Here is a 19011-nt window from a genome sequence, read left to right as displayed (position 1 = left end):
AAAAATTACCAACTTTTGTGAGTTTTTATTAATTTTATATTTGACATCTCAGTGGCATTGTTTTAAAAGCCTGATGTTTTATTTTTGAAATTGTAGTTCTTCTGTAGGCTCCTATTTTATTAACTACATACGAGTCAGTTTGTTTAAAATTGTGGTCTGAATTAACATGGAGCCTGAAAAAGAATGGCAGTAATGCATTTAGCTTACCCCAACATCATATTTTTTCTGGTCAGGACTAATCTAACAGGACATGGTATTCTGACATGCAAGGCTGTCACATGCCATGAGGAGTTGACCCAGAAAACAGTATTTCTGTTGTGGGCCCAATTTAAAATTTCAACCACAGCTTTTAAAATGAAGGTCTTTCTTGGCTAAGAGGTCCATCAGAGATCAGCACTTGTCTCATCAATCTGCAGCCTGGAGACAAAGTGAGATATTAAAAAAAAATAATTCACTGTGCAAGAGAAAATGAAATGTATTTTAAATTATCTGTTTGAAAGCTGGGAGTTTTTCCAGGGTGATAACTGTGGGAAAAAAAAATTATCTAGCAAAACTGTCAGAGCGAGAATCAGCTGAAACCTGGAAAGTGCTCAAAAGCTTTCAACAAACTTCACTTGCAATTTGCCTGGAGGAAGCTGAACCTGACAAGCGCCCAGCGAGGTTACGCCAGCAGGCAGCGTGTGCCCGTGCTGCCGCTCAGGGCTCTGCTACCTCCACAACGAGATGAAGACTGACAAGTATTTTCACTTGTAGTTTCTCTTGGGGCACATCTGTATAAACGATGGGCCTGATGCTTTGTAAGGGCAGACACTGGTCCTCTTCGGTGGCTGAGCAGTTGGGGTGGTTGAGGTGAAGGGTAGGGGGTGTTTACAGTCTCAGATTGCAGGAACAGCTGTAGGTGCTCCCGTAGGATGAGGCTGTACATGCAGGGTGGAATTAAGGAAGAATATGGTATGAGGAGCGTTTTCCGTAAATGCATAAGGATTTGGGTTTGAGAAGTCACTGAGAAGGACAGAGCTTCATGGCTCATGGGCAGCAAGCACTTTCTCTGGGTGTGCTGACCAGGGTTTCTGGCCACCCCAGTCCAGACGAATAAGGAGCAGAGGATGACTGGGCTCCTCACCCGCAACACTGTGCCTGAAATTAGGTGGCATGGAAAGGCCTCTGCAGAAATGTCTGATCCTGCCAACATTTGGATTTCATTTGTCTTCAGAGGGATTACTCAGAAGAGTAAAATTACACAAACTGTTAAGAATTGATTAAGGATTAAGAGAGGATCATAAACAATAATGGAATTTTCTGAATATTATTTGTTAGTCCCTCAACCCCAAGTTTAAGCAGGCATAGATTTTAGTGTCTGATTTATTAGCTGCCACTTTCTATGGAAATGGTCTTACTGATTATAATAGTAACACCTGGATCTTTTGAAGCATTTCTTGCAGATGTTTCTCAGAGCCTGTTAAAAAGAGAGCCAGGGCCATAGTTATGATTTTATACATAGGGAGTCATTTGTAGAGAGAGGGGCAGTGACTTGGTTGCTGTCACTTGATGGTAGAAGTAACTCTGTATATGTGTGCATGCAATGTACTGTAAGATTTCAACAGAAAATATTAATATTAAAGATAGACATATATTTGTGGCAATTAATTGTTATTTAGTATTTATGAGCTAGAAATTAAAACAGGCATGTTAAGTCAGGCAGAAAATGTGTGAATGGCCATAGATTTTTATAAGAGAAGCCTGTGATTGTTAGCAGTGGCACTGCCCTCTTGGAGTCCTTAGGGCATGATTCAAGCCTAATGAAATCAGCAGGATCTTCACGTTAATTCATGGGAGAGGAACTCCCTGGGAACTGCATTTAAAGTTAAGGCTTGAGTATAGCTTTAATGTATTCAGTCATCTTAAAGAAATTTTCTCTATCTTTTCTCTTTACAGTGTATGCAAAGCAGCCAACATGTAAAAAGATCATGTAAATATTTCCTGTCATGATCAGATACGTTAATGTGGGCTGGCAGGTCTATAGGAAAACCAGCCAGAAACAACTAGTTCCAATTATTGAATTGAAACACAGACCCTAGGAAATTATACTATTATAAGGCAACAACAGTTTTCCTGTCCAGCTTTTCTGGACTTTATCTTCTTTCACATTACTTCAAATTAGGGCTGAATTTTTTGAACTCGGAAAAAAAAAATAACAACCCACAGTTCTTACCTGAAATATTTTGCATCAAAAGAACAAAAGACAGTAAACAATCCTGTCAAGATATCTTAGTGCTGAGAGTTTTTTCTGTTTCATTTTTTGTCCTTACATGATTTGTGGAAGACAGCTATATAGAAGAGTGAAATACGGGTCTTTGCAGACTTGCCCTTGTGCTCTCAATTGTTTACTTAACAGATTCTTCTTCCTATATGGGAATGTCCTGAGTGAAACACATTTGAAAATTCCTGAAAAAAAAAGTTATTATAAGAAGCAAGATCCTATTTAGGACATACTGTCTCAACAGAAGCAGTCTGTCTGGCACTACAAAGATGGTAAGCAGTTTATTTTAGTTGCTGTGTCACACTGGAGCTGAATTTGTCTCCATTGCAACAGGCTGTGTCAGCATGGATCCAATAGGTTCATTGCAGTGACACTGGAGTAGATATGCAGTGTGCTAAATAAAACCATCAGCTACATGAGTCTGTATGTGCCACTGCTATATCTGTTAAATGTTTTTGAATGCAGTATTTATTATTATTTTTCACTGCAGTAATACTGAAGGACCTCAACTAAAAATGGATCTCACCATGTTGGGTAATGTACATAGTGAGAAAATATTCCTGTTACAGGACCTTGCAACATGAAAAAACAGAATGAAAACTGAAGATAAAGGGAAATGTAATTAGGGTCCAAACTGATAAACTCAATAATACTGTGTTGAGATGGCAGTGACTTTCTTCTTTATCCCAAATCACTCCCACACGTAAGATGCCATGTCTTTGTCCTGCTGTACCACCACTTCTTATTCTGATTTAGCAGCAGCAATTTGGGCTTTCAGCATTTGGTGTCTGCTGGAAGAGAGATTTGGCAGCTGGGATAGCTTATACAGGCCAAACTACCCTTCAGGGGAAAGGTGGGAGGCCAGATGGAACTCTCAGGGGTCTTGTCTGGCACAGGAGCCATCCACTTGGACAAATTTGATCAAATTTTCACATCAGGTAAAATTTGTAAGTCTACCTCTAATACAGTGTCACACAAACAGTAAAACCTTCCATTTGTAGATGGGCATGCAAAGAAAAATGTGTATTGCGATTCCATGCATTGCAAGAAGTTCAAGATTTTGGCCAGAGAAGCATAGTACTAGTCTGTCCCTCAGCACAGTCTATTTAGGATTTGCTGCCAGTGCTGACAGCAAGTCCCTGAATGAGGACAGGTCTTGGATTTAGTAATTGTTCCCAATACTGTTTATAAATTCAGGTTGTGGTTCTAATACATAGCTGTTCTGCTGGGCCTGAGTTCAGATTTCTGTTCTCAAAGGGAAATACTGTCATCTCTGTGGTATCATAAAGGCTGTCTCTTGGTCTCTCAAGCGCTCTTTTGCATTTTTGGCTATAGAGTAGCCTGGTTAAACAGGGTAAGAGGATAATCACTGCATCAGACGCTTGTTGATAGCCAGATGATTAAGGTTCTCTCTTGGGACACTAGGGGCAATGATCTGCACAATTCTCAAGATGAGAGCACTTCTGGATAAAATTTTAACTACTCAACTATTTCATAAAAGAGAGGCACTATTTACCATTGCTTCTACCCAATTACCTTCTGTGTTCAATAGAACATCTGTGTGCATAAGGGCAGAGCAGTGGATGTTGTTTATCTTGGCTTTAACAAAGCCTTTCATATGTCCCTCATAGCCTCCTTGTCACTGGGGAGATATGGGTGGCCTTCAGGGCGAGTAGGCCCTGAAGCTTTAAAGTCTAACTGGCAGATGGTTTTCAGTGGTCATCCTCAGGGCTGGACTCTGGGGCCAGTACTTTTTAACGTCAGCAACCTGGCTTTTGGGATGGAACGGACCATCAGCAAGGTCAAGTCTGACACTTAGGTTTGGGAAAGCTTTTAATATGCTGAAAGGTCAGCCAGCCACTCACTGGGACCCCAGCGAACCAGAAGAATGGGTACCTGGAACTTCATGAATCTCCACAGAGACAAATGCAGTCTTTCAGCAGGGACAGAATAGCCCTTTGTGCCAACGTGAGCAGGGACAGACTGACTTGGGAGCAGCTTTTCAGGAAAGACTGAGTCTGACAACAAGGTGACCATTTGTTAGCAATGTGTCCTTGAAGCAGTGAAAACTGCATAGCTGGCTTTAGGAAAAATTTAGCCAGGGGGTCAAGGGAAGTTTTACCCCCCTCTTTGCAGCATTTGTGAGCTTGCAGGTGGAGTATTATGTCTAGTCTTGGCTCCCTAGTATAAAAGAAATAATGACAAACTCAAGTAAGCAAATGGCTTCGTGGCATTCTTAACCATGCTAACTCAGGTCACTGGTCCAAGATGCTAGTTAACTTTTGCAGAATTTGGCAATAAGGACACCAGCTATGTGTTGTCTTTTTATGTGGTAGCTGGGATGGGGAGGGTGTAGGAGGGAGGTGGAGAACATTATGGGCCTATACTACCCTCACAGTCATATATTCATAGAATAATAGAATGCCATTTGGAAGGGACCTCAGGGATCATCTGGTCCAACCTTTCTGGGTAATGCTATCGTTTATATGAGATGGCTTAGCACCCTGTCAAGCTGAAACTTAAAATTGTCTTATGGGAGGGCATCTACCACTTCCCTTGGGAGACTATTCCAATGTTTGATTGTCCTCATGGTGAAAAATTTACCTCTTGGGTCCAATTGGAATCTCCCCAGGAGCAACTTGTGCCCGTTACCCCTTGTCTTTTCTATGTGATTCCTTGTAAATAGGGAGTCTCCATCTTCTTGGTAGCTACCCTTTAAGTACTGGAACAATATTACCATTTTGTCAAATAAAATTAAAAGAAACATAAGAAGGATCTTGAGATTTGGTTTAAAAAAATACTAAATGGTGAACTGCATTTTGAGAAAATGCTTGGAAGTTTTTATTATGATTGCCTCTAAATTGTCCAGGAGCATCCCAACAAAAATAGCTACCATTCAGATTTTTAGAGTTATCCTTAGTTTTTAAAACTGAAGAAGGAACTTGTATCAGGAACTGATATAAGGGAGAAACATGGGTGCATTTTCCCACTGTTGCTTGTTGGCATTGCTGCTGACTTCAGTTAGAGGGAAAGTGCAGACAGACCTTGTGACTCAATGGACATTGAGTGGAAGATCAAGCTAAATGAGAGTGAAGACAAAGGCTGTCCATAATCTCAAACAGATATGGTCAATTGATGGTTAGGTGAAGATTGAAACAAATCTCATGATGACTTTACCAACCTCTAAATCAACACTGTTTTTCAATTTACTTTACAGAATTTAGCTCAGCTTGATTTCTGGCAATTCTCACTGCTTTACGTCACTATATACTCCGTATTTCATACCTTAAGATACAGCTTTCTTTGCTACTTTATCTAATTTACTGTCATGTGCTTCATATTTTTCTCTCTTAAATAACCAGTTTGTAAGGGTAATTCCTGTTCTGGAAGTAAAAGTGAGTTGTAATTAAAGCTCTTCTAAGCACCTAAGCTGCTCCACACTGAGCTCATTGTTAGCAATGTAACCATAACAACATGGTGCTCAGTCAAGGTTAGGTCAGCACTGTGTAATAGATGGAGGTGCTGAGAGATGGGTGGTGTCATGCTGCCTGCACATGAGCTTTTGCCATAAGGAGTAAACCCTTACCAGTTAGAAGTGATGATCTTGCTGGTGTGGGTAAGTGCTGGGCCACTTTGGTTGTGCAGCTCCTAGCTCTAAAGCCAGCCTATCCCTGTGAGTTCAGTATGGTTCACCATGATACTACATGGGCACGTCCTCAGCTGCCAAGTGTGTGTTACAGCCCAGTGGCAGCACCTGGGCTGAGCACCTTGCAGGGCATCTGGTGGGTCTGCATGAGCTGCAGCCGCAGTGGGGCAGTCCTCTAAACCCAGTGCTGGTGGGTTCAGCTGGGAGGCACAGCCCATGTAAATCATGATGCCAGTGTCTCCTTCACTGGATTGTGTTTTGTGTAGAGCATCATTGAAATAAATGATGGAATATTTTGCAAGTCTTTCTGTCACTGACCATTGGTCAAGGGGGAGCAGAAAATCTTTTGGTTTTGAAAGAGCTCTATACACAGGGAAGGAAAGGGTGATCATGTGGTATGTTCACATGATCATCATCAGATCTGGGTTTTACACTTGTAAACCTTGCTTTGAGCATGTCCTTTCACCTCTTGGGTGTTTAATTTCCCTTACTATAAAACATACCTTTCTGTTGATAGGAGTGTTGTGAAGCAATTTGTTAAAAGGTTTAAGTTTCTAAGGCTTGGCTTACATGTAAATGTTTTCTGCTATGGCCAGTGTTTAATGCCATGGCCTGTTGCCCATAGAGTGAAGAACGATCAGAAATTCCAGAGGGATTTCTGAAACTAAGCACACCAGCATGATGAAGGGAAAAGCTGAACATCGCAGTTTGCCTTGTAGCTGTAGGGAAGCCCGAGGCTGGGGGTCTCTGGGAGCATCTAGAAGTGGCAGCCACAGTATTGCCTGTCTTCTGCTTTCAAAACAGTTGCATAGTGCAGCTTCCTCATTCACACTGATTTTCATACTGTGTTCCTAGAGTAGCAGAGCATTTCGCAGTCCTGTTTGTTTTATAAAACTTGGCACAATCTTCGTGTTTCAGGTAAATCCATTGTAACAGAAGTGTAAGTGCCAGAGGAACTTCGGGGTGCACAGAGACATTAACATCTGTTGCATTTAACTTTCTTTCCAGCAGCTTTGCTGGCATATGTGCTGTGCCCTAGCAAAAGCCATGTCTGAATTATATTCTGTTTCTTCTTGCTTTAATTCTCCATGGGAGTAATTTTTTTAGCCGAAGGTAAAACAAACTTCAGAGCTCCAGCAGCTTCTGTGAAGTTGGGCCTTTGGGTGCTACTGGTGTTCAGGGCAATGTGAAAGCTGAGCAATGTGTGGGAGAAAAATAATGTCAATGACTTAAAGTAATGGATTTTGAGTCTCTGTATTCTGTCATGATGAAAAGGGATTTTTAGCAGTGAGCAGTTAGTTTTGTCAAATAGGAAATGCCAGAAAACATTGCTCTATCATGAAACAGATCAGACAACTCAAGAGGAAAGGCAGTAGCTTTTTAAGGGCATATGATTTAAGGGAAAGCAAGGAAAAAAGAATTCATTGTGCCTTTGAAAAATTATTTTCCCCCTACAGTGAGATTGTGGCCAAAACATTTCTCCAAGTCGTATGCAAAAACTGTCTATTTTAAGGCATGATCTTTTTGAATAACATGCATATTTACTTTGAAAATGCAAGACCCGAAGACAACTGTAATTTTGTTTTGGATCAATATTTTGTGGGAGTATTGGGGAACAGGCCGAGTCAAGACTGTTCTGAAATTATTTAGACTTGTATATAGGGAAGATGTTTCAACACCAGCATTTATATTGTGTTAATGGTTTCTTTCAGTATTTCAATATTCAGCATGTTTTTAGTGGCCTGAAATGCAAAACCAGAAATTGCTTCACTCTGCACTAACTTTTAAACTGGACAGAAAAGAGAATCACACACAACTGCAAAGCTGATACGTGAAGCCTGTATTTTTAGCCAGAAAATCTTTTTTTTCAATTTAATCCAAGAAAGTTTCAAAAGCCAAAAATATAGAAAGTTCCTTGTGTTTTTCCTAACAACTGAAAGCTACTATCAAAAAAATGATAATTTTTTTTTCACATGTTGGAACAGTGAAATAAATACAATCATTAAAAACGTGTACTTGAATTTTTTTACAAATATTAGCTTTTGAATTCTAAAGAATGTTTAGCTGCATAGGATGTTTGAGTGAGCCCTAAAAGGCTAATTTTACCCAGAACATAAATAAATAAATTATGTCTCAAATTAATGAAAAAAGAAAAAAAAATAGTTTAATAACTAATTAAAAAATGGTATTAAAAATAAAAGTCTTAAGAAAGAAAACTAGTTACTCTTCAGTCTGAAACAATTTTTCCAGCCAAAAGAAAGTACAAGTTTGTAATAGGATTCATAAAGAATCTGATTGCAATCTTAATGAAAGAAAAAGTATCAGCTCTTGATAATAGTAGGAAAATTATGTTAACAGCTCCATTCTATAAAAACAGCCTAATATTAAATAATGGTTAGGTAATGTTGAGTAGTCTGTTTAGTATTCAGAAAAATTAAGATCTTCCCTAAGTGCAAGCACAATTATCTACCCACTGATTGTAGAAACATCTGACTATGTATGTGTTCATTTCTCTGTAGCAATTATGGACAACATAGGGACAAAAATATTAAAGACTAAGGGGAAAGAGAATAATCTTAGATTTCATTAAATGCCTTTGTATTCTAGGACCTTAGCTTTTGCCATTGCTTTTGCTCAGTGTTTGTATCTCAGCACCATAAACTGCCCATCCCATTGCTGATGACTTTCAAGGGAGAAGAACTGATTAACCATCTAAGTTTTGTGATTTGCTGAGATTTGATGATGACTGATGGTAACTGCCTTGAGAGCCTCATGTTCCCAAGCCTCCTGTTTGTACTGGCCATGGGAGGAAAACATACAGTGCATCTGCACTGCAATTCCTGTGGTAAATTCATTCTGTGCAACATACTCTGCCTAGTTCTAGCCTACCTCTGTCAGTTATCAGTAGATGCGAATGCATGGCAGCCAAAGTGCTATCAGCAGGTCAAGGTGTTGATCCTTAATGTCTACTCAACACTGGTGAGACCACACTCTTCAGGATCTAAGATTACTCACGTTCCTCCCCAAATGCTAAGGATGACTATTAACAGTGCTGTGAAGCTGAAAGGGTCCAAAATTGCTCTTGTTTTTGTGTGAGACCTCAGTTTTACTCCTGCTAGGAGTTTCACCTGAGGCTTTATTCTATATAATGCCAGCAAATTGAGTTGTGAAGAAGAAATTCCTAGTGCTAAAATGCAAATTTGTTTTTTGGGGGTTTTGTTGGGTAACTGTGAGGCTAAAATGCAAAATCTATGTTTAAGAAAAACTGGGTGCAATAAGTGGAAAAAGTTCTTCCTCAGCTGCTTTAGAACAAGGTACCTTGTGATTTAGCAACAGCTTCCACTGCAGAGCAGACTTGGTGTGTTTGGGATTTTCAAAACAAACTAGCCTTCTTAAGGTAAACTTCCGAGCCATCTAACTAAAGAGCAGTAATAGGCTTCTCAGCCTATTGTGCAGTACTGGGGCAAGCATATTTATCAAGGCACAACCATATCACTGTTCTATGCTCTATTCCAATAGTGTGTTTGAATGGAAAATGTTGCTTTATGAGTAAGGAGTGTGGGTTGATTTTTCTCTTCTCTGTATGGACTTGGTCTGTGTTCCACATGGACTTTAAAGCCCAGATCATTACTATGCACTTAAGAATATGTAACTTGCTATCATATTTTGCTTGTAGGTGTTTTATATCTTCAGTATGGAGATGAAACAAAGCAGCTGAGGATGCCAAATGAAATCACAAGCACAGACACAATTCGTGCCCTTTTTGTAAGTGCCTTTCCCCAGCAGCTGACAATGAAAATGCTGGAATCACCCAGTGTGGCCATTTACATCAAGGATGAGAGCAGAAACATATACTATGAGTTGTGTGATGTGAGGTAAGTAAACATGAAATTACAGCTCTTGGGTTTGGGTGGGCTTTTTTGTAGTGCACTTACAGAATAGAAAGGAGTGGAGTTGATAAGTATCTGACAGATACTGGCCTGACACATAAAGGCATGTTCAGTGGTATCGTGAGTAATACGGAGGTCTGTCTGACACTGCCTTCAGCTGTAGGTGCAGTACCTGTTGCACAAGCCATTGATAAGTGGTGCACCTTGCTCAAATATTCATATAATACGTGCAGGATCACATATTTGATATTTTAATGAATTTTACCATAAATATTTAAACTATGAAACACAAAATAAATATTTACATAAAAAACCCAAAACATTTCTTTTCCTTGGTGGTAGCACAAAGCCTGATCCTTGTGAGCCTGAAGTTACAAATATGAATGTCACCAGTGTCCTCAGAACAGGGCCAATTATGCATCATCTAACACTGCCAAAGATCCATGGCACTGGTGACCACTGCTGCAGCAGCCCCACAGCTTTCCTATTTTATGTCAGGATGCAGCAGCTAATTCAAAGCTTGGTCAGTAAATGATCTGACTAGCATCTGGGTGCACCTTTCTATCCTTTATTTTGTGGGAGTGTAGCTGCTTATCATGTTCCTTCAGTCCTGATGTCTGTGCTCTTTGAGCCAGAAGGACCAGAATCTCAAGGTCCCTAGAAAATCCCAAGTCATGCAGCAACTAATCTCTGAGGCACATCTCAAACATGTTACATTCTGTAAAACTATGTGAGGAAATATGGTGGGTCTCTGTGCCATCCTTTTCATAAGAAGTTACTTGATAAAAAGAATGGATGGAGAGCATAAGTAGATGAAGGAGAAAGCAGAAAAGGCATTTTCTCTCTGCCAGTCTGCCAGTAGTGCAGGAAAATTGTGTGCAAATAAGAGAAGTGCACTGTCCTCTGTTGCCTTGTTTCTTCTGGAGATCTGGTGGCTCAGGTGCTTTTCTGTATCATGTTGAAGTTAAAATAGCAAGCTGGAGCTTTTCTAGCCTTGCCACTTCCAATTGCCCCATTCCTCTTCTTAGTCTCTGAACAGCACCACACTCCATTTTCTCACCTCTGTCTTGTTCTCCTCAGCCTGTCTATCCAGTGTCTTGTCATTCATCAGAGTCCTGGATTTCAGTTTCTGTTTTTTTATCTTCTTTGCTTTGCAGACTTCCACACCCTTGTTTGGCCATGGTAATGCCTGTGTTAGGACCCATCTGATTTTTGCATCATCATCATCATTCATCATGTAGTCAGGTTTCTTATATATAAAGCAGTGTATTTGCAAGATCAGGTCAACTGATTAAGTCAAGATAGGAGTTACTACATCTGTGTTGCCAAGTGCATTATTATCAACCATCAGTGTGGCCCATTGGCTCTTTCTCTCACTTTATCCCTCCATCTTCCCTTGAGTTTCAGGCTAACAGTTTATGACTTCATCTCCTCCCTGCCTCTGAGAATGTGGTTGTTAATTATCTTAATACCACTCCACCTTTTTTTCCTTGCTCCTATTGCAGGCATCACTCTGCCAACCTCAGGCCTGGCTCAATCCCAACATCTGCTTCCTCTGTTCCTATTCCTGTATTGTACATCGTTTCTAGAGGAAATCCCACGACCCAGCGGACTTCCGCCATGACAAAATTCCCTCCTTCAGTTCTGCTGCTGTTCTCACTAAGGAAACTTCAGCAATTCCAGCTTCATGGCATCCAAAGCATGCATTACCACTGTATTTTCACCACCTTTGAATAATTTCCACCACAATTTCTCCATTTCTGTTCCTTACTTTTCACAAGATCTTGCCAGTGTCTCCCCTCAGAGACATTTTTCTCTCCCTTGCTTGGCATGTCTACCTTTAGTTATCTTCTTTCTTCCTTATCTTAAACACAGGTGTTACAGTCTACTCTTTGAAATCTCCACCTCCATTTGAGGCTCTCTCATGCTACTTTGTGCCTCAGATCCCTTGCTTTATCTTTTTACTAACTTATTACTCTATTAAAGTGCCTATTCTTTGTACACTGAAAACATGTTTCTGTGCCTCCCAACAAAACTGACCCTGAACACAGAATAATTTCCCCTTCCCATCCCATCACCTTTCTCTCCTGCACTGAGCAATCACTACAGTGGTGGGCTAGAGTTTTATTCTACTTCTGTCCTAGACCCATTTCCAACCTCTCTGGGGTTTTATTCTTCAATTGAAGTGTGTCTGTTGTTCCCTACTGTTCCATTGCAATTGCCAGCGTTACCAAATGGTCAGCTTTTGTGAACACCCTTTTTCTCTCAGATCTCTCATGTACTTCTAATGTTTTCTTTTAAACTTTGATCTCCCTTTGTTTCAATGGCGGTTCTTTCCCAATTTTTTCCTGTCTCTCTCTTCTCCTTTCATTTGGTATCATTTGAGATGTCCTCTTCTGAAACATTGATTTTCTGTTGTCTTTTTTCAGGACTTTGTCCTCCTTTATTTTTCCTGTCTCCATCGTCTTATCCATGTGGATTAGTTGAATCATCAACTGCCTGGGTAACTCTCCTATTTACTTGTGTGTCTGTCTTTTACGATGGAATTCTTCTGACCAAATGGAGATTTTTACAACCACATTTTGAGCTGGTTGTGATTAATCCTATGAGTTTGTCTGATAAATTATACATGCCAGAGAATCTAGCTGTAGATGTCTTACCTGTGAATGTCTGCAGTATAGATGACATGAATCCTACCTCTTCCATCCAAACTAAAATACTGATCTTCTCTTTTCATATAGTCTCAAGGACCATTAGTTTCAGCCTGACTTAGGTTCTACTTCATTAGACCATCACACTTCTTCCCTCTTTCGTTCCTTTTTTTTTTTTTTAATCAGTAGGGACAAAGCACTATCATTCAACTTAAGCCCGTAACCTGCTCTTTTTCTTAAAGTGGTTCAGGGCTCAACATTCAGTGTAGATTTCAGATTTTCTATGTAACATCCCTACGCTGCAGCCTTTCCTCTCCCATCACATAGTGAAAAAGCACTCAGCTAATTCATCAACTTTTTAGTAGCAACTTCTGTGATGGTCTTTTCTCAGCAGTTGACACAGGTAATCTTGTTTGCTCTTACCCATTCAAATGAAGCAACAAAGATAATTCTCCTAGTTTGACAAGCAGACTGTTTCCCATGCGTTTGTTTCATTTGTCCTCTGGCTGTATCTTTTCCATCTCATTAAATATAAACTACTTGTCTTCGTTATGAGGACTCCTCCAATCCCACTTCAACGCTACTTCTCATTTCTTGTTCAGTACCAAGTGCCATCTGCTTCCACTTGGTGAATAATGCCAATTTTCATTCTACATGTGTTCAATTTTCAAACAAGTGCCTTCACCCTCTGTCTCGGGCAGCCCTCTAATGCCCTTGGAGAGCGTCCTCTGCCAACATCTGCAAAGCCGCTGCCTCGGTCTCCTTCCCGCTCTCCCTGTTGCACTGCCTACTTGGAGCATGCCCATGGTCCCAGGATGTGTTTATTGCTTCTCTGGCCAAAAAGACTATGGTCTTCTCATTTCTTCTTGTTCCCTTATCTCTCTGCAGCTATCTTGTTGCCTTTTGTGTCTTCTATTCACCTTGCAAGCTGGTGAAGAGGTTGTATTCCTGGGGTGTTTATACAGCACACACAGATCAATGAGGCCTTTGAACATAACAAGGGCATCTGGGAGCTACAGTAATGCAAGTAATAGTAATAATAAAAGTACAGTAATATATACCTGTTATCAGTAATGTTTATCTTAGAATAGCAACGTGAGGTGAAACAGAATTCACTTCAGAGATCAAACGCCTAGTATTTTGGTGCTTTGCCTTGCAGCAATGTTTTGCTTTAAAGTGTCATGTTACTACAAGAAATATTTATGGAGAATGCTTTTAAAACAAACTCCAGTTGGTTGAGGTACCATCTCATAGCCATCAGACAGAAAAGACAGCAGATAACATTTATTTAAATGAATAATATACTGTTTCTTGAACTGAAGATGAGAGAGCCCACTTTGCATCAAAAATAACATATTTTCAAGTCTGAGGCAGAAAATGGTAACTGAGACTCCCAGTGCAAGTCTCAAAGTGAAAGGGTCATGTTTGCAAGATGGAAAACAGTTTATATTACCATAAATAATTGAAGAACTTAAACTTGCCGCAAGGTAGATATCTTCCTATGCAGTCTACAAGTAAACACTCAAATACAGAACATCTCATCAGCCCTGCAGTTCTTAAATAGAAGGCACTGGTCTGTCTCTTAAGCTGTGGTGCTTCTTTAATAACTACTTGACATCTACAACAGCAGCACAAGTTCTGACTAGCTACCTATTCAAAGCAATCACTGCTTGTAATATGACATTGTAAGAAAGAAATTGGACCTGCCCAAGAATCCTTTCCTTCGTTTTTAAAATTATAATCCTGTTGATTAAGATCAGTTCACTAGACTTGTAGCTGCACCTGGAGGAAAGGAATCCAGTCACATGTGTAAGTAAATTCTCTAGAGATCACTAGTGGGAAAAGAAAGGAATCGCAGCTTGGAAAAGATGTGAGTGTAGATTGAAAGCTTTGCAGAAGATTGAACAAGAAATCAACAGAACTCAGTGCAAGTGTCTAAGCCATAAATGATTGGAAGGTAGGTTTTGAAACAAAATAGAAAACTGCTGTCATCTAACTCTTTCCTAAATGTAATAGCTGAAAAGTTAACTGATCTGTGACAAAGTGTTGGGTCCTAATTAAACAAAATTATTCTCCTAGGGCTTTCCATCTAAACCATTTCTGTGGTAGCTTTCATCAAAAACTTTTGCTTGTGTATTTGTTTTATTAATTCCTATTTCTTGTCTTAAAAACTCATCTTTGTTATAGATAAAGTTTAGAGGAAGGACTTGTCTGCTACTGAATTATTAGCTTTTTTTTTTTTTTAAGGTTTGTGAACAAGCTGATAATTAGAATTGCCTCAAGAATAATTGCAATTAGAAAGTCTTCTTTTCTTTTGATATTCTTCCTTCTTAGAATAGCAAACATTCACGTGGGTCGACTACACAATAAAACATGTAAATATTAACTAAACCCATTTGAGTGCTGTGTAAATTTTGAAGCTCTGTTGTCTTCAAAGTGTTTTCATTCTACGGCAGGATCTTAAAAGAAACTTAAAACTATCTAATTTTTATGGGTGTGGAGTTGTACCGAAAGAATGATACTTCCCATGGGAAAAAGAATCAAAGTAGGCTTTTGTTTGTTTGTGTGTGTCTAAGTTCTGGCATTTAGGTTTTTCTTATAGGTTGGCTACAGACCTGCTATGTTTGTCCGTTACTCAAAACTTTCAGGCAAGAAAGTAAATGAAACTACTTTCATCTGTTATCATTATTTATTCTTTTGATTCCAGGAATATTCAAGACCGATCCTTCCTTAAAGTTTACAACAAAGATCCTGCACATGCATTTAACCACACTTCCAGAGCTGTAAATGGAGATATAAGGGTAAGTGCTAGTGCTGCATTTATACTCCTCTTTCCTCAAGCTTATATGTTAAATGTTTAAATTAATAACTGTAATATGTACCCAACAATTACTAAAATTGAGGGTATATGTATGTATGACAGATATACAGAAGAGGGAATTGATCATGCTTACTGTAATGTTTAGTAACTGCTTTGCTTTTTCCAAATACTTGCCCTGAGCATTTACTGTTCTTTTGTTCTGATTTACTAGCATTAAAGCATGTGAATCAAAACATAACCTTTAATTACTTATTTTGGGACACAGACAGTGCTCAGAGTCCATGCAGCTTCTTATTTCTTGTTCCCTAACCCTTTACAACTAAGTATAGCATGGTGTTATTTCACTCCAGCAAGGCTTCAGCACAAACTGGTTTGCAGTGGCTGAGCACATATATCTAGCTTGAAGAATATTGGAGCATTTTGTAAATTACTATTTCAAATAGGAAATTCTGATAAAAACCTATTGTGGTGTAAATGGTTTTGTCTTTTTTCTAAAATTTTCTACCTGTGCTGAACAGGGACTAGTATACTTGCAATTTCAAGTGAACAATATGTATTGGGAAACAACAGAGAAGGCATTTGAAGGATACTAAGTTTCCCTCTGTCATTGTCTCTACCTGTTGCTGGACTATTATCTCCCACCTTGATGCTGAGAGCAGGAGGTGCAGCTGTGTGACACCTCTTCCACTGTGTTACCCGCAGCTAATGTTGCAGCAGGGGGAAAGGTGGTGAGATTACACACAACCTCATCTCCTCCTTAGCCGTCCTAGGTCTCTCCTCAGGAAACAGTACAACCAAATGAGCTCGGTGGGGCCAGGAGGGAATACCACTACTGTCCTACCTGCTTTGTGGCTTTTATGTGTGCTCCAAAGCTGATTCAACTGCACAAGAAGTTTCCGGTTAAGTGATTTTCTTAATTATATGTTTGCTTCTTGGTTTCATTATCAATTCTGAGCATGTCTCACTGCTTTATTATTAATATTTTATGTAAGCATTGCTGCTGTTTCAACAGTTTAGGGCCTCATTATTTTAGAAAGATGGCGATAGTTTATTTACAGGCACTATTCTCAACCACCACTCATTTATGTACTTCAATTATAAAATGGTCCTTTTGATAGGTCAGAAATCAAATTACTTGATTATTCACACTGCTGCACACACGAGAAAGCAAATAGATGCACTTCAAAGGGCTGATAGTTTTTTGTATCCTCTTTAAGGTCCTTTTTTGTGTCTTCTTTAAGTGATATTCCTGTAGCAGTAACTGGATGTATCCAATACATCTCATTCATATTTGAAGGCAAGACATACTATCATTGTGCATTATGACATTAACTTGTGTAATTTCACTGCAATTTATAAAGTTGTGCTATAGTGTTCTTGTTCCATGTGCAGTAAGTAGATGGTGAATGTATCTACTGTGGCTTTGTGTGCTGTAGGCCTGTTTTCAGATACAGTTAACTACTGTGTTAGCAACATGTGTTCAAAAGTAAAGATTTCTTCTTTGTCCCTCTTCCAGGTATTTACTGCCTATCAGAGTCGTTTTGAAAACAGGTGCTGCTTCTGTGCAAAAAAACTAATAATTTGTATTGCTTATTTTAAAATACCGTGTTGTACAACAGATACACACTCTTGACATCCTCCAATTATGGCTGGGTTATCTGTCTCTGGCTATAACTCAAAAATAATAGTGACACAGTGGTGACCTTTGCAGGTGGTAGTTTCATGGTAGAATAATCTATTTTGCTCTGCTGAGATGCCAGTTATACCATTTCAAAATTCTGTACACCCAACAGAACAGCTATTTTCTCATTTGGCTTTTCCTTTGCACTGGCAAATTTCTGGTCTTTCTGGTTTGAGAGGTGAAGTCAGATCCAGGATGTTCTTTGTGGAGAAACATGCAAAAAGTCTTCCCTTTGATCTATGTGAACTTCTGCACTTCAAAGTTATGAGCATAGAAACAAGTGATTTCTTGAGCTCTGGAAATAATGAAAATGTTTGTGTAAGGATGTGTGACTTCTGGTTGGGTTCTTCCTTGTGCAGCAGCATTCAGATGTTAACTGAGGCTTTTCCCAAACTAGAGGATTGTAACACACTCTTCGATTCTCCCCCTCTGGAGTCTAAAAAGCTAGAGTACACGTTGCACTTTATTTGGCAGAAGTGTACTGTAGGATCTTGTTGCACATCTCTAGTTTGGCAGCATTTGAAGGGACATGGTAGTCTAATGGTTTTTACCCTTTGGTTAAATATACTTGAATTTTTTTTGCAGAACAACAGTTTATTAGGTCAGGGGAGACAACCATCAATAACAGATGGATTATCTACCACTTAGCAAACCAGACTACAGGGGGTAAAAATGCAGGGGAACTAAGTGAGGAAAATGTGCATTTTGTGTACTGGCATTGCATGGTACCCAAAAGACTGTGGAAAAACCTTTGCTTCTCATCCTTCCTTTTGTGTTTGTGCAGCTTTGCATTGGGTAAAATGATGTTCTTCAATTTCATATGATACATGAGCACTAAATTCACTACAGTGGGAAGTAGGGAATAACTCTTGTTAACACTGGGCTCTACATCATGGTTAACTGCTTAAAAAAAACCCTACTCAAAAGCAGCTTATAGTCAGGCTGCTTGAAAGAGCAGTATTTAAAATATTATTAATTAGCCACTCTAAGTACATTTTTCCATGGTGATACTGTGAGTGTGGTTGCATCTCCTGCCATATGTGAGCTAAAGCTTTAGATTTTTTTTTTGAAGTTTGGGGAAGTTTTTCCTTTACAGATTTTTCTACTGTTTGCCTTCTTGTCCCCTTGGAACCTTTATCCCTGGGTTTGATGATGTTCAGGCTTTTATTCATGTGATTTATAATCATTTACAAGTAACAGACCCAAAATAATCTCAGAAAATAATGTCATATGCCAGCTTGGACACCTGTTTCTACTGCCAAACAGATGTGAGACCTGTATAAGAATTGGCAGTAACACTTAAAGTATTAAGTATTATCCATATGGGCAAGAAGACTCAAAATGTGCAAGAAGAATGTTCATGTTCATTAATTCTAATTTTCCTGGACTTCTTTCTGTTTCATGCTCTTTTCTGAAGGGGTTGTGTATGAGAAAATGGATTTTACTGATACTGTGCCATGGCAGTTTGTATCTGGAAGAGCATGGTTTGTTTGACAGGTCTGCCATGTTCGATGCTGCTCAAGAGAGGGGGAGCCACATAGTGCTGCCTTGCTGAATATTTATGTTTGTGCTCTTCCCTTTTTTATTTATTGCTTTCCCAAAATGTACACTGAAAATCTGTAGCAGCTGTTTGCTTTGGAAAATTTTGTCTTCACATTGCTGCATTTTGTTCATTTATTCCTCTGCCTAAACAAGTAACATCTATCAGCACTTTCTGGCTCTCTGAGCAACAATACTTCCTTTTGACAATATACTGTCTCATGTCCAAGTGTGTAGATGATCTCTTTATTCTCTCTGGCATTGATTTGGATTCCAGTACAAATGGAATAATGTAGCCATGCTGATCTGTGCTGTTAGAATTAATGTTTGTGGTTTGCGTAGATTCAAAGGGGAAGAGGTTATCTCAAAATTACTAGGTGTAGGGTCCAGGTTGCCTCTCTTCTCCTGTCAGTAATGGTGTAAAGATTGAACATCAGTAGGTGACATTAAAGAACTGACAGTGGATTTTCCTGTGTTGCTGAATGAATTGAATTTCTTCAGAAGTGTCACAGATCCTTTTTTC

General features: G+C 39.3%; 1 protein-coding gene across 6 annotated transcripts in view; it reads left to right on the top strand.

Annotated features, from left to right (window-relative positions):
* KIAA1217 (KIAA1217 ortholog) overlaps positions 1-19011 on the top strand; it is a 179879-nt gene that overhangs the window by 86622 nt on the left and 74246 nt on the right. For all 6 annotated transcript variants that reach the window (XM_051610765.1, XM_051610764.1, XM_051610766.1 and 3 more), the window contains 2 exons: positions 9583-9781; positions 15155-15248. In XM_051610765.1, coding sequence (XP_051466725.1) covers positions 9583-9781; positions 15155-15248 — 293 coding nt within the window. The remainder of the gene's footprint in view (positions 1-9582; positions 9782-15154; positions 15249-19011) is intronic.

This window comes from Apus apus, chromosome 2 (assembly GCF_020740795.1).
Source record: "Apus apus isolate bApuApu2 chromosome 2, bApuApu2.pri.cur, whole genome shotgun sequence".
NCBI classification, from domain to species: Eukaryota; Metazoa; Chordata; class Aves; order Apodiformes; family Apodidae; genus Apus; species Apus apus.
This window is presented reverse-complemented; position numbering and strand designations above follow the sequence as displayed.